Source organism: Coregonus lavaretus, assembly GCF_964263955.1.
Source record: "Coregonus lavaretus genome assembly, contig: HAP1_SCAFFOLD_172, whole genome shotgun sequence".
Lineage (NCBI taxonomy): Eukaryota > Metazoa > Chordata > Actinopteri > Salmoniformes > Salmonidae > Coregonus > Coregonus lavaretus.
The window spans coordinates 387,336-403,596 of record NW_028156410.1 but is presented as its reverse complement, the minus strand read 5'-3'; the positions used below and the strand labels follow the sequence as shown (position 1 = coordinate 403,596).

The window sequence follows — 16,261 nt, the reverse complement described above, 5'->3', positions numbered from 1 at the left end:
CGGCAGGTAGCCTAGCGGTTAAGAGCGTTGGGTCAGTAACCGAAAGGTTGCTGGTTCAAATCCCCTAGGTGAAAAATGTGTCTATGTGCACTGCAGCAAGGCACTTAACCCTAATTGCTCCTGTAAGTCGCACTGGATAAGAGTGTCTGCTAAATGACGTAAATGTAAAATGTAAATGTTTTACAGCTCCAATAAGCTGTTTCTGTTGTTGATGTTGAATGGTTTCTGTGCGTTCTTCTAGGAGTCCTCTGCATTATGCGGCAGCCAATTGTAACTACCAGTGTCTGTTTGCCTTGGTGGGGTCTGGGGCCAGTGTGAACGATCTGGATAAAAGGGGTTGCACCCCGCTCCACTACGCTGCTGCCTCCGACACAGACGGAAAGTACGTCTCACACCTCTCTTACTGTTGTGTGTGTTGTGGTGCCATGACCTTTCACATTTCACTGTAGTCTGGAGAGTATGTTGTGGTGCCATGACCTTTCACATTTCACTGTAGTCTGGAGAGTATGTTGTGGTGCCATGACCTTTCACATTTCACTGTAGTCTGGAGAGTATGTTGTGGTGCCATGACCTTTCACATTTCACTGTAGTCTGGAGAGTATGTTGTGGTGCCATGACCTTTCACATTTCACTGTAGTCTGGAGAGTATGTTGTGGTGCCATGACCTTTCACATTTCACTGTAGTCTGGAGAGTATGTTGTGGTGCCATGACCTTTCACATTTCACTGTAGTCTGGAGAGTATGTTGTGGTGCCATGACCTTTCACATTTCACTGTAGTCTGGAGAGTATGTTGTGGTGCCATGACCTTTCACATTTCACTGTAGTCTGGAGAGTATGTTGTGGTGCCATGACCTTTCACATTTCACTGTAGTCTGGAGAGTATGTTGTGGTGCCATGACCTTTCACATTTCACTGTAGTCTAGAGTATGTTGTTGGCCGTGTTTGAATACATACTAGTGTTAAATCTGCAGTGTGAAAGCTTGGCCACGTCTCCTTTGGGAAAGTGTCTCTGCTTGCTTATCTGTCTGTCTTGATGTTGGTATAATGATTAGTGAACTCTTGACCTCTGATCTCTAGGTGTCTGGAATATTTGCTGCGAAACGACGCTAACCCAGGGATCAGGGACAATCAGGGCTACAACGCAGTCCATTACGCGTCTGCGTACGGACACCGCCTCTGTCTGGAGCTGGTGAGTCAGAACCACAGGGGACTAGACGCCCTGCATTCACAGACCATTTTGTCTGCGTCCCAAATGGATGTAGGGCCCATAGGGCTCTGGTCAAAAGTAATGCACTATATAGGGAATAGGGTGCCATTTGGGACAGACGTTGATATTCAGTAGGTTTTAAGGTGTGGTTGCATGTTTGTCGTGGCCGCATCGTCACTCTTGATGTTCTTTTTCCAGATTGCAAGTGAAACACCTTTAGATGTGGTAAGTACCAGTTGGTTACTTTTCCTCACACTAGCTTGTTTAAGATACGAATGCAACACCCCAGTATGTCTGCAGGGGCTGGTCACTGAGATTTACAACATGAAACATGCTACTAGACTAACCTTCAAAGTAAATATGTTACAAGTCTAAACTGGCCCGTCCTTGTCTTTCCCCAGCTAATGGAAACCTCAGGGACAGACATCCTGAACGACTCTGATGTCAGAGCTCCCATCAGCCCCCTACACTTAGCTGTGAGTAAAGCCTACCTGCTCCTGTAGGGGTCTCGCCACATGACAAATGGCACCCTATTCCCTATTTAGTGCACTACTTTTGACCAGAACCTTATGGGCCCAGATCAAAAGTACTGCACTACATGGGAAATAGGGTGCTATCTGGGATGCAGGCATGGTGTTGTTTTTCCACGAAAAGTTGATTGTCCAGACACTCACACACCATGTTCCTATCTGTTCCTGATTAGTGTAAAATACATGCATATTTTGACACGGTGATGATGAGGATGATTTCCTTATTTTGCCATTTGAGTTACTCAACCTCCAACAGAGGAGTAGTAGTGTGTTTGTTTCTAAATCTCACGCTTGGCAGGGACCTTCGATGTTGATGCTGGGCGGGAGAAAAAATGGGCACCCGATTTGAGAGACACTGGTCTACTTTAGAGGTCTAGGACTGTTTCTGTTCAGGCATACCACTGGTCTACTATAGGACATTGAATATATTAAGAGTGTATATCTGTTCAGGCGCACCACTGGTCTACTATAGGACATTGATTATATTAGGAGTGTATTTCTGTTCAGGCATACCACTGGTCTACTATAGGACATTGATTATATTAGGAGTGTATATCTGTTCAGGCGCACCACTGGTCTACTATAGGACATTGATTATATTAGGAGTGTATATATGTTCAGGCGCACCACTGGTCTACTATAGGACATTGATTATATTAGGAGTGTATTTCTGTTCAGGCATACCACTGGTCTACTATAGGACATTGATTATATTAGGAGTGTATATCTGTTCAGGCATACCACTGGACTTTGCTTCAGACTGTGTGTTTGTTTCCATTCAGGCGTACCACGGCCACCACCATGCTATGGAGGTCCTGGTTCAGTCTCTGCTGGATCTAGACGTGAGGAACAGCCAGGGGCGCACCCCTCTGGACCTGAATGCCTTTAAAGGCCATGTGGAGTGTGTTGACGTCCTCATCAACCAGGGAGCCTCCATCCTGGTTAAAGACTTCACCCTGAAGAGGACCCCCATCCACGCTGCAGGTACGCATAGGATATCACGTAAGACCAAGAGATTCTGTAATTCAAAAGTTTTCCTTACCAAGATGGACATTTGTTTGGTCATGTTGCTAGGACGCCAATGTCCACTCTAGGGATATTATATAGCATAGTGTGAAAATTCCCACTACACACTGATCTAAGGTCATTTTTTGTCATTATTGCTGAGGATCTGGGGAGGGTAAGCTGATCCTAGATTAGTGCACAGGGGGACTTCTATCCAGAGCCAGGTACACAGCTAGCAGGTGACAGGCTTCGAGGGCCTCAGTCCCAAAATGTTTTATTATCTGCTGTGTTAACATCATTAGGATGTCATCTACCAATACCACTGTTCTAGAAATCTGTCTGTTCATGTGAAGGTAATAGTCGTCCAGCAATCAGCTCATATCCTCTCTGTTTAGCCTCCTCTAGCTACCAACGGTCAATCATCTCACATTCTTATATCCTCTCTGTTTATCCTCCTCTAGCTACCAATGGTCAATCATCTCACATTCTTATATCCTCTCTGTTTATCCTCCTCTAGCTACCAACGGTCATTCGGAGTGTTTGCGTTTGCTGATTGGAAATGCTGACCTCCAGAGTCCAGTGGACGTTCAAGACGGGAATGGACAGTAAGTCAATTGGGTTTTGGATACAATTCCTGAAATAAAGAGATTTTGACACTAGTTCTACGTCCCAAATGGCACCCTATGCCCTACTTGGTGCACTACTTTAAACCAGAACCCTATGGGCTCGGGTCAAAAGTAGTGTACCATATAGGGAATAGGTTGCCATTTGGGACTCAGCCTGGTTATTACCAGTTTGTAATATGACCTTGTTGTCTTGTGTATCAGAACCCCTCTGATGCTGTCGGTGCTGAGCGGACACACAGACTGTGTGTACTCACTGCTCAACAAGGGAGCCAGCGTAGAAGCCAAAGACAAGTGGGGCAGAACAGCGCTACACAGAGGGGTGAGGAGGAGAGCTGGCTGTATACGCTCACACACAGAAAGAGACGGGGAGGCTCAAATATACATATTATCTTCAGAAAAGTAGTTGTCCATGGGTAGTGGTGTATTCATCCCTGTAGGGGGACCTGTCTCCAGACATCATTTGTAATAATTGATGATTCATTATTATATCATTGATTATTAGTTATTCAAATCCATTCTTGTCTCCCCGCCCTTCCTCCCAGGCGTTGACGGGTCATGAGGAGTGTGTGGAGGCCCTGCTGCAGCACAGCGTCAGCTTCCTGGTTCGGGACTGTAAGGGGCGGACCCCTGTCCACCTGGTGGCGGCATCCGGACACATCGGGGTGCTGGAGGGGCTCCTACACGCCGCCCAGTCAGTGGAGACCCTCCCCGTCATCACAGACAACCAGGGCTACACGCCACTACACTGGGCCTGCTACAACGGTACGTACTGGACTAACGGAACACTAGATCTTTTCTGATTTTCTCTCTTCAGCACCGTAAACATGTCCCTGAATTAGGCAGGCCATACAACTAGGGGTGTAACGATTCGATTTGTATCACGATTCGTGGTTGTCGATACGATTCAAGGACGATATTGGTTCATTTAGAACGATACGATCCGAAACGATTCAGTGACTTGAAATCGATTCAGTAACCTTTTAGCCAAAAATTCAACCAGTGTGACTGAAATAAATACCTGGATACTGGACAGTGCAGGTGAAGTTTCCTAGATTCCTGTTTCTTGTAAGGACCGCAATGGTGGCTTGATAATTTCTCGCTCGTCGGCTTCTCCTCTGTCGTCCGCCATGCTATGTTTTGTTGTCTTTGCGCCTTTGCGCTGCTGCTGGCGTGGGGCGATGACGTCACGGATAGGCAGACTGAATCGAGTAATGTTTAAAGCCTTTATCATTAAAAGTGCTAAGAAAAAACATCCATATAAAGTCTGACGTGCTTAAATCCAATGGGTTATTTCCTAGTATCGATACAATCGATTTATTACATTTTAAAACGATGTTAGAGTGATATATGTTGTCCAAAAGGCCAACTCGCCGAGCACAGATCGATGTAGTTGGATCATAGGAATATAAATCGATACATCGATGTAGTAGATGGATCGTTACACCCCTACATACAACGGTACATACTGACTAACTGGACTGTAGCTCTGTTCTCTCCTCCATGAAGTGTACACTCATTCACTCCCTCTTGTGGCTTGAAAAGCATTCGATTGGTGTGGACGGAGCCATGTGGGGGAATGAACAAGACTACAACAGAATTAGGGGTTATGACTCTCAGTGGAGGACCTTACACTGAAACAGGACTTTGTCAGGGATTGACATAGCATATGTTGTAGCTAAAACATATTTTGTGACTTCACCATTGTCAGATGTGTAGCTTTCTCTGAGAGTATTGTTGTGGTCTGCAGCGACGTCATCTTTTTCCGGTATGAATCAATCTTCCACTAGGGCATGACACGTGTGTAGAGGTGCTGCTGGAACAGGAGGTTTTCCACAAGACCGAGGGCAACTCGTTCAGCCCCCTCCACTGTGCTGTGATCAATGACAACGAGGGGGCTGCAGAGATGCTGATTGACACTCTGGGGCCGGCCATTGTCAACGCCACTGACACCAAGAACGGGTAACTACAGCACATGACAAAGTCCTTTTCTTCTGGAGAATAATGTTGTCTTGGGAATAAAATGACCTCTGGGGTTGGATGAGGGATTGTAGATTACTTTTAATACATCTATTAGTGATTTTATATTTCTATGGTATAAACAGGGTTAATTGAACAAACTTGTTTATAACAGTCCTACATGATATCGGTGAAATAAGTTTCCTCTCTCTCCAGGACCCCCCTGCATGCGGCGGCTTTCACGGACCACGTGGAGTGTCTTCAGCTGCTGCTAGGCCACAACGCCCAGGTCAACTCCCCCGATGCCTCCGGGAAGACCTCCCTCATGATGGCTGCTGAGAACGGACAAACCAACGCTGTCGGTACGCAGCCCCCTCTCCTCCGCTTTGCCTCGCCCAGCCGGCTTAAGTTCAACATGTCTGTTTTACATTTTAATAAGTCGCTTAATTTCCTAATTGAGTTTCTTTATGTTTCTCTGTCTGTGTCAGAGCTGTTGGTGAGCAGTGCCAAAGCAGAGCTCACCCTGCAGGATGCAGTCAAGAACACTGCTCTTCATCTGGCCTGCAGTAAGGTGAGCATCCCCACATGAAGATGACGTTCATCTGAACAGTTGGCTCTCTCTGGTTGAAATTTTGGTCTGACATGTTTGACTCTGGTTTTTAAAGGGGCATGAAACCAGTGCCTTGTTGATATTGGAGAAGATTACAGACAGGAACCTCATCAACTCGACTAACGCAGCCTTACAGACGTACGTATGGTTCAGCTGTATTAATTGGGCCAGAAGAATTAGAAGAAGTGCACTATATAGGGAATAGTCTGGCATTTGGGAGGTATCCTCATTTGCTGCTGGCTAATCTGACGGTACTTTCTCCTCAGGCCGTTACACGTTGCAGCCAGAAATGGTCTGACGGTGGTGGTTCAGGAGCTACTAGTGAAGGGTGCTAGCGTGCTAGCAGTCGATGAGAATGGTAAGATCCATAACGCTAACACCGTTTTCTTCTGTACTTCTCTTCTCAATGTGTCCACAAATGTTTCTCTCTAGTCCACTGCTTGGTTATTGTCTTAACTTTGTATCTCCTAGCCTGCTGTTATTTCATGTTTTTCACCAAAAGTGTTATAGTAAACGGTGATGCTCCTGAAGTGACCCTCTGCTGTTCTGTTTGAACCCCTCAGGTTACACGCCTGCCTTGGCCTGCGCCCCCAACAAAGACGTGGCGGACTGCCTGGCGCTGATCCTGGCCACCATGATGCCCGTGTCCCCCTGCAACCCGGCGCCCAGCCTGTCCTTCAGTGCCATTAACCACTACACCACCAGCCCCTCCAAGAGTGTGACCTTCGACAGCCTGCCCGTGCTGCGCAGCGAGCACAGCTCCTACTGCAGCTTCAACAACATCGGCCACCGCGACCACGATGGAGGCTTCTACAAGGATGAGGAACTCAACGACTCAGACTCAGAGACATACTGAGGGGGGTGGTGGTCGCTGCCCAGGAGGGGAGCCAAGGGCAGGCGGATGGACAGTGAAGTGGGGCAGAGGCCACAAACAAATCCACACATACACACCGTGTCTTAAATCACCACAGCCAGCTTTGGGAGGGCACGAGCCGAGACAGTCCGCACAGGATTCTTAAGAGTCCCGCAGTTGGAGAGAGAGAAATGGAGGGAGGGAGAGGGGGAGGCACAACAGGCTGGCTGGCCACACTCATCCTCTCGTACCACCAGGTGTCCTTCCAGCAGATACTGGACTTGGACCTGGAACTGCTGCTGCTATACCCCACCTTTACCTTTACCCACAAAGGTCCTAAACGGTAGAAACTGTCCAGCCAACAGACAGACGGACACCTTATGGCGGCAATAACCTGTAGTCCAAGGGGATAGTAGCACTTCACTGAGTGAAAAACAGACATGGACCAAAAGATGTGGAAGAAGCCTTTTCAAAACCTGTTTTGACAGTAGAAATGGGATTGAGCGTTTTGGGCTGAGAAAAAACATAAGGAGTGATGTTTCATTTAAGTTTTATGAGAGTGATGGTCATGTTTATCCGCACACTAAGACAGTCAGAACGCACCTAGCCTCTTGTCTGTAATCCATGTGGGAGGAGGGGAAATCATTTATTTTTTATGAACAAACATTTTAATAATATCATTCATGTCTTAAGCTCCTGACCCTCTGTGGGAACCAAAGAATCGTAGTATTTGCTCTCATGAGTAATTTCAAAGAATTTCCATCCCCAATGGCACCCTATTCCCTTTATAGTACACTACTTTTGACCAGGGCCATAGGGTTCTGGTCAAAAGTAGTGTACTCTATAAAGAATAGGGTGCCATTTAGATTTTGCATTTGTATGTGAGCGACAGGACTTTTTACATTTGCGTTATTAAACCTACCTGTCCTTTGCCCTCTAGAAAATATTTTAGAAAGTAAATTATTAATTCATGTATTCTTTCTTGTGATATTTATGTCATCATTTTGTGCCTTCTTTAGTTACTGAGGGGAGGTTAGGAGAGTAGGGGCAGCTGTATGAGCGAAAACAATGATGCACACTAAGTACTACAACGTTTGTGAAAAGCACTGATACTATTCCGAGGCATACGAGGGGGAAAACATGCCTCCCTTGGAGAGGAGAAACACTGTAAACCAATGGTAGGACAGCAGCATTTAGATTTTCTTCTGTTGAAAAAAAAATATATATATTATTTGTCTTGGTCTTATAATCAATGTATTTTGACAGGTTTTGCTTGCTTAACTTCTTCAAAAAAATGAAACCACTCAATCCTTTTATGTGATTGCTTGTTCAAACCCCCGTTTTTGTCTCTTTTTGAAAATAATTTTAACTGGAAATATGTACAATACATATGCTATGTTCGTCAAATCAGGATCAGGAGGTTCACAGGTTTTTTCGTGTCCTTTTTTTTCTTTAAAAGGATGAAACTAGCATGTACATATGAAATAGTGACTGAATTCGAAACTCCCATGAATTCTTTCAGTATCTGAAGATTGCTGTACATTTTATGAGTAATAAAATAAAGAAATGAGTTATGTTATTTAATAATGAACTATGGGTTATCTGTTTTATGTGACAACCGCAGTATCAATTTCTAGGTGACAGTGGTGCTAATCCCAAAAGAAAGGCTACATACAAAAAGGAACAAGAAGTCTATTGGCAAAGTGATGAATATTGCATGTACCTTGGCCTAACGGTGTGGGTTATGTATTTTATTTTTCATGGCGTCCTCAACATTACAGTTTTAAGGGCAACAATAGCCTAAATTTGTTTACAACTCGCAGGATTTCCATACGTGAGCTTTCAACAACACAGAGTGTTGCATCAGCACGAGATCGAAAGTGCGTCAAATCTGTACAGCATTGTTACGTCATCACTGATAAACGTTGAAACTGATCAAAAACCGCTGGAGCGGTGCTGGAGGATTGCGTTTGTTTTCGCTCTGGATGCGCGTTCATTTTGGCAAGGAAATGTGCTGATTTTGCAAGGAGATGGAGAATAAAGAGTTCAAGGTAGACATGTTATTTATTTTTAAATCTTCAATTATATTAATTACTGTGTAATATTTATTTATTTAATTTATTTATTTAATAATATAATAATTACAATTATATTAATTACTGTGTAATATTGTTTAACAAACCCTGGCGTTGCAAACGCCATGCTCTATCAACTGAGCTACATCCCTGCCGGCCATTCCCTCCCCTACCCTGGACGACGCTGGGCCAATTGTGCTCCTGAGTGGCGCAGTGGTCTAAGGCACTGCATCGCAGTGCTAACTGTGCCACTAGAGATCCTGGTTCGAATCCAGGCTCTGTCGCAGCCGGCCGCGACCGGGAGACTCATGGGCGGCGCACAATTGGCCCAGCGTCGTCCAGGGTAGGGGAGGGAATGGCCGGCAGGGATGTAGCTCAGTTGATAGAGCATGGCGTTTGCAACGCCAGGGTTGTGGGTTCGATTCCCACGGGGGGGGGGGCAGTATAAAAAAAAAGATGTATTCACTAACTGTAAGTCGCTCTGGATAAGAGCGTCTGCTAAATGACGTAAATGTAAATGTAAAATAATGTGCTATTCATGCTGTAATATCAAACTAGAAAGTATATGGCCGGGAAGTCATGAGAGTTGGCTAAAGGTACAGTAGGGTCAAATGGGGGTCAAAGGTTATGACAGCACCTTCATAAATTCGTCCAAAATGGCACCCTATTCCCTATGTAGGCTAGTGTACTACTTTTGACCAGGAGCCATAGAAGGGTTGGCTGACGTCACGAAAATGATGCTCGCGCATCGATGGCCGGAAGTCGTGTATCTTGTTATGATTCTGTACCTCAGCTAACAACAAGCTGCCATGTGGGGAATCGTAGCTCTATGGCATGTTTCAGCTCGTTGTATGGTGTTATTGATACCATGTCTTGTTTTGAGGTGTTTTGACTGATATCATGTCTATGCAATGACTAAAATTCGCTACCTAGCTAACCAACAACAACTGTAACAATGTATTTGAGACGAGTTCATTGTTCAAATGTATTTATGTTTGCATTTGTCGTAGTAAATATATTATGTTATAGCTTGGTCTGACTAAAATCTTGTGCATAACCCATCTTGTGTTGGGCCTTGGGATTTAATACAATGCACAAAGACTTCTATCTTGTCGGCCTTATCAGCAGGTGGCTATGGACAACACCCACGCCATAGGTCTCTCAGCTCTCCCAAACTCACGAGTTATTGCTCTGAGGACATACACACACACACCCCCCCCACACACACACACATACACACACACACACACACACACACATCATCATCGTTAAACATACACACACATACACACACACACATACACACACATACACACACACACATACACACACACACACATATACACACACATACACACACATACACACACATCATCATTGTTAAGCACACACACACAAAAAACCCCTTCTCTTAGGAACATCTGAAGACAGAGAACCCGACTCAGAGCCAATGCAATGGAGATGACCTCGACCAACTCATCAGGACCAATCGGAAGATCAGAACTACTAGAATCAACCTACTTTATTTTATTGTATAAAATGTCAGCACACAATGTTTTGGGCGCGCTCTCAGATATCTCCCTACGAGGTTGACGAACGGGTCCGTGCACGCTATTTTCAGATATCTTTACCTCTGAATAAACTGCCTTATATTATACAATCATCCACCTTGTCCGAAAGTCTCTACTTGGTCTCCGTTCTCCAGTAAACTTGTGATTATCAACAAACTTGGTAGCAGAGGATGGTTTTCTAACTCTGAATTCGGTCCATAAAAGTTGATAGAGACAGGAGACAAGTAAGAGACGGATCTGAAAGGACGGGTGACCTGTCCGCAGGAGCAGCCGGGAATCCAGCTCGCCTCAGGAAACTGATCTAAACGGACGTCAATACAAAGGTAAGCAGAACCTGTTAAAACAAAATCTGCATATTGTATTGTAGGATAAACCCAAATTATGATCAGTAGTACTGGGCGTGAGTATGGATTACTGTGAAATTTATAACATATCTATTATGACTCAAAAGGCACATATGTAAAGATATCTGAATTCTTTAGGTTTTTACTGTTGAAATGTGACTCTCTAGAGAGGAGTCTAGTTACAGTGGTTCACAAGAGGAGGACCGACTTTTATTTCCTGTTGAATTGTGATTCTCTAGTGAGGAGTCTATTTACAGAGGTTTGGTTCACTAGAAATGGACCCTTTTATTTTTTGCTGTTGATATCTGAAATCTTAGGTTTTTACTGTTGAAATGTGACTCTAAGAGAAGAAGTCTAGTTACAGTGGTTTTTTTCCTGTTGAAATGCGGCTTTCTAGTGAGAAGCCTATTACAGTTTTTGGTTCACAAGCGATGGACCCTTTTATTTGATCCACAAGAGAAGGATCTGGTGACTTGATAAAAAGATTCAGATAGTCGGGTTGAGTTAATTCCGTGAGAATCCAAGTCCAGAAAAGGTTCTCCCGACTAGACGCCAGTTGAATGGTTTAAACGACTGGGAGTCTCCTTGAGGAGAATCAAAAAATAAAAATAAAAATACAAGTTCAGATAGTCGGGCAATTTGGTTGACGTGGCACTCAACTATATGTACTGTGAGGAACTTAAACTGAATTCGTGTGTTGATGCTGATATGTAATGAAAATGTAATTGTTGAAATGATAACCTGAATGTTGTGTAAGATTGGCCGTTTCATGAGACTAACTAGTTGATAACTTTTAAGAGGACCACGGAGTCCTATTTTGCTTGTTATGTAGCCGCTGCGCTAAAAGCTGACTTGAACTTGTTCCCTCTTGTGGAAGTTGGTATTTCCTTAGTTCCTAAAATTAGATTGGTAATTATTTTGGAAGCGCTCGAGTTTGTTAATATATTGTTCCAAAAGGGCGATTCTGATACCTTTTGGGAAAATATATAATAACTCGAATAACTGAAAAACAATAATAACTTTTGCTAAATAATTCCCAAAATTAAATTGGTAATTATTTTAGGAGCGCTCGAGTTTGCTAATATATTCTTCCAAAAGGGCGATTCTGATACCTTTTGGGAAAATATATAATAACTCGAATACCTGAAAAACAATAATAACTTTTGCTAAATAATTCCCAAAATTAAATTGGTAATTATTTTAGGAGCGCTCGAGTTTGCTAATATATTCTTCCAAAAGGGCGATTCTGATACCTTTTGGGAAAGTATATAATAGCTCGAGTACCTGAAAGACAATAATAACTTTTGCAAAATAATTCCTGGGATTAAATTGATGATTGTTTTGGGAGCGCTCGGGTTTGTTAATGTATTGTTCCAAAAGGGCGGTTCTGATACCTTTTGGGAAAATATATAATAATTCGAATAATTGAAAAACAATAATACCTTTTGCAAAATAATTCCTAAGAAAAAAGTATTGAACATTCTTTGTGTACGAGGGTGGGACATCAGAGATAAGTCTGAGTCAGCGCCAAGAATACATTGCTGGTTTCGGCCAGTGACGGGCTAAGTGCACCAAGATAGTCTAAAAAAAAAACTGTATAACCATGGCAACCACTACCGTCCCAAAACTCAAGTTTAATGAATATCTAGATCAAAAATACAGGATAGAGCGGGAGTGGTGCCGAATGGTTTTTAATTCGATCTAAAAGTTGGTGCGAGAGGAAAAGGCAAATCATCGATCTAAAAAACAGACGGAAGAGTGACCTGAAAATCCTGGAGAAATCAATTATTCGTCTTGGCTCAGGAAACCTGATCAGAGCGCGCTCTTCTAAAAAGGTATGCAGAGCCTGTTAAAACGAAATCTTGCATATTGTATTATAGACCAATACCAAATTATGATCAGTAGTACTGAGCGTGAGAATGAATACTTGTTAAATACATTTCCATCCTAAATGAATTAAGGCATACATGAGATATCTCATACTGTGATTTATATGAATTAATCTATGTGAAGGCATAGTGGAATCATAGTATAGATCTATGTGGAAGTTAAATCTATGTGAAGGCATAGTGGAATCATAGTATAGATCTATGTGGAATTTGCTGTGTTTTATATTTTAACGTGTCTGTGTTATATCTTAAACGTGTAATGAATGATGGGAAGTTATAGTGAGACTTATGAGACCGAACACCAATCTGTGGAATTGAGTGAATTTGACCTAGGGTTTCAGGAACCGGGGACTGGGGAGACTGATATTGAAGTTGTGCATGATTCTAGAACAAGCGTGAGATAACTAAAGCGTGGTGTGTGCTGTGTGTAGAGATTACTGCATTGGTATATGTGACTGGAATTCTGATTCTTATGATAATAATTGCATTACAAATTATATAAATTAGCCTCTTTATATGCGAGGGTGTCATACATGAGATAAGTCTGTATTTGATACCGATAATACATCCAAGATAGAGAAAGCAAGATGGCAGGACCAAACATAACCATACCCAAATTCAATGAATACATAGAACAACGAATGACAGGGAGAGTAATGCCAGGTCCACCAAGGGAGGGAGGTCATATGCCCGCCCTTGATGTGCAACAGATAGAAATGACTGATTATGTGAAGAAATTGACGGAATTTTCTGCAGCACTCTCTTCTCAGGCGCAGAAGGCCCAAGAGGGGGAGCTGTCGGGAAGTACGCTGACACTGAAGGTAAACGTGGGAGGCTGGGTGAGGGTTAAAGTCCACAAGAGAAAGTGGCTGGAACCCAGGTGGACTGGACCGTACGAAGTGAAGGAGGTTACTTCACACTCAGTCCAGGTCAGAGGTAAATTAGGCGCACACTGACACCATCTAACTCATTGCACACCAGCCCCCACTCCTTCTAGATCACTGACAGAAGTCAGGGCTGATTTGAGCAGCGAGAACCAATCCTGACAACACAATGAAGAAACCCTTATGGGAACAACAATCTCACTCAGGGTGAAGAAGAACTTTTTCCCCCTGGGAGAGATTGGGAGTGTCTGAATGTTTGTATGTATGTTTTCTGATAGGAATTGGACTCCTGCTGGGCACTCCTTATGAGGTGTTGTTCTTTTACATTACATTTGAGTCATTTAGCAGACGCTCTTATCCAGAGCGACTTACAGGAACAAATAGGGTTGGGTGCCTTGCTGAAGGGCACATCGGCAGATTTTTCACCTGGTCAGCTCGGGGATTAGAACCAGCGACCTTTCGGTTGCTGGCACAATGCTCTTAACCACTAAGCTGCCTGCCGCCCCATATGAGTTTAAGGTTGTGGCGTTGTTTGATCATGTGATAAGGTTTAACTTGTAATCGGACCATAACTAAAGTGGTTGTAGAAGTAATGTATAGGTAGGGGAGAGCCAATAGGGGGCTCCATTGAACTATTATGGTTTATTTGGCATTTCAATGGCATAAGGTGAAATCTGTATGCATGAGGGGAATTCGATTATGTATTATTATAGTATTATGGACACTCCGTAATAAATAAACTGAACCAAACAAGACGTTACTACAGCAATAGAGAATAGTTAATGTTGTTACGTTAGTTCTTAAACCCGATGATAGAGGAAAATGCAGAACGCTGTTAGAGTGTGTTTTATTTAGGCTACTAGGGTGTTTGAGACGGAAGGGCTGGCTAGACGGGGGTGATGACGTGGCTGGATGTGCGACGTGAAAGTATTTACTTTGTGAGAATCGTAGAGGTTGTGGAGTGACTGGCGATGTCCCTGGTTCGAACACAGGTAGGGACAGTAGACAAAGCTTTCGCAGTGGGGCTATATACCTAGATTACTATGTGGATGTGAAAGGTTGAATTAGATAGCTTAAATAGAAGTATTCTAGACAAGTCTATGAAAATATGTTATAAGGTTACCATGCTCTCTCCCCGAAGGAGCAAGGGGAGGGTGAGAGACAGTACAGTTCGGATGGTAGGAACATCATTAAATGTATGCTAATCAACGATAGCAAGTATTTGTTTTATTAATTAGGGCATAATCAGAGAGAACAGTTAGATAAATTGAATAGCGAACTGAAATGGGTTAGCGGGGAAATACAAGATAGATGGACCATTTTGAAACGATAATTTATTTTGGTTAGGATGAAAGTATGCATTGGCTGTTGTGCTGGGGAATGGCGCCAGCCTGTAGTGGGTTATGGATTTGTTACATAAACTTATATTTTGGACTGGGGTGATAAAATAGGCTACAATTGTAGCATAATCAGAAAAAAGACACAATTTAATGTGAATTAGTTATTACAATTGTTGTTGATAGTTGTTACGGTTATTATCATTGATCCAGTAATGATATAAGGATAGTAGAGGAAGGCAGGGGATTTAATCTCATTTAGGGAAGTTATATTAGGAAGAAAATACCATTAAATGAGGGAACATTTGATGTAACTGTGATTGTATTGGCTAAAAACTCAAATATGACATATACAGGGAGGACAGGAACAATAGAAGGGAAGACAGGTTTTTCTAGGGGGTTGAATAAATAATTGATAAATGGATCATTTGAGATGAGATCACATGTAGCAAAGTTAGGGTAATCAATTAAATAATCATAGTATACTCGAGGAATTTTGAGTGGTTTAATGGATTAGTTAGGAGGAATTAGAATGATACAAACAATTATTGATGGGTTAAGACTGGGGATAACCAGGAGAAAGAGATTAGCTCATCTCGTTGGAATGTTGCCAAGGGCTAGGGGAGCAGTAGTGAAGTTAGGCCGTATTTAGGTCATAAAAGTGAGCTACCAAATTAGGGCCTGGCTATTTGTGGTTGTTTTTCAAATTGGGTTTTCAAATAAAAAACAACACACCTAGTATGATGTTTATAAAGCCTTGTTTCAATTTTGGGGGGTTTTCAGCAGGTCAAGGGTTATAGGTCTTAAAGGTGCACACAGTGAATTTTATGGATTTTTTTAGGTTTTGGCTGAGTTTGGGGTATATATGATTTCTTATGAGAATGAATGTCATGAGGACTTAATGAACACTTGGGATAACTAACATTTATGAAATATTTAGAATAATGGTAATTGTTTAGTATACTATGGGATTAAACAGTTCGTTAAATGATTTCAATGGCCTCTGAACTCTGTTTTAACATTCTGGTGTTAATTAATCATCCACACTAGTACATTCTAAAGGCATGAGAGGAAGATTTTAGCATAGTTTATTTTACTAAGTTGAGGGTAATTTATAGTACTGTGAAAATTGTGAAGAAGATTATAATTTGGTAATAATATATTTGATTTGAACCATAAATAACAGAAGAAAGAGTGGAGGAATGGCAATTGGATAATGAAATACCGATATTAACTAAAGTGATTGTTTAGGTAGGTGGTAATATTGACACATGGCCAAATCATGTGTCAAAGAGGGGGATGGTTGGATTAAATATTAAATATATACGAAGGAGAGGACAAAATACTTTAAAAAAACATGTATGATAGTTTAT

The 16,261-nt window shown here is 42.5% G+C and overlaps 1 protein-coding gene across 1 annotated transcript; it reads left to right on the top strand.

The window, feature by feature from the left end:
* Positions 1 to 5,797: 5,797 nt before the first annotated feature.
* LOC311126380 (serine/threonine-protein phosphatase 6 regulatory ankyrin repeat subunit A-like) lies at positions 5,798 to 10,739 on the top strand (the record flags this gene model as incomplete). Its single annotated transcript, XM_084200385.1, has 5 exons — positions 5,798 to 5,896; positions 5,991 to 6,073; positions 6,202 to 6,293; positions 6,499 to 6,615; positions 10,699 to 10,739. Coding segments are annotated over 5 exons (432 nt in total), but the record flags the coding sequence as incomplete, so codon positions are not given.
* Positions 10,740 to 16,261: the final 5,522 nt, after the last annotated feature.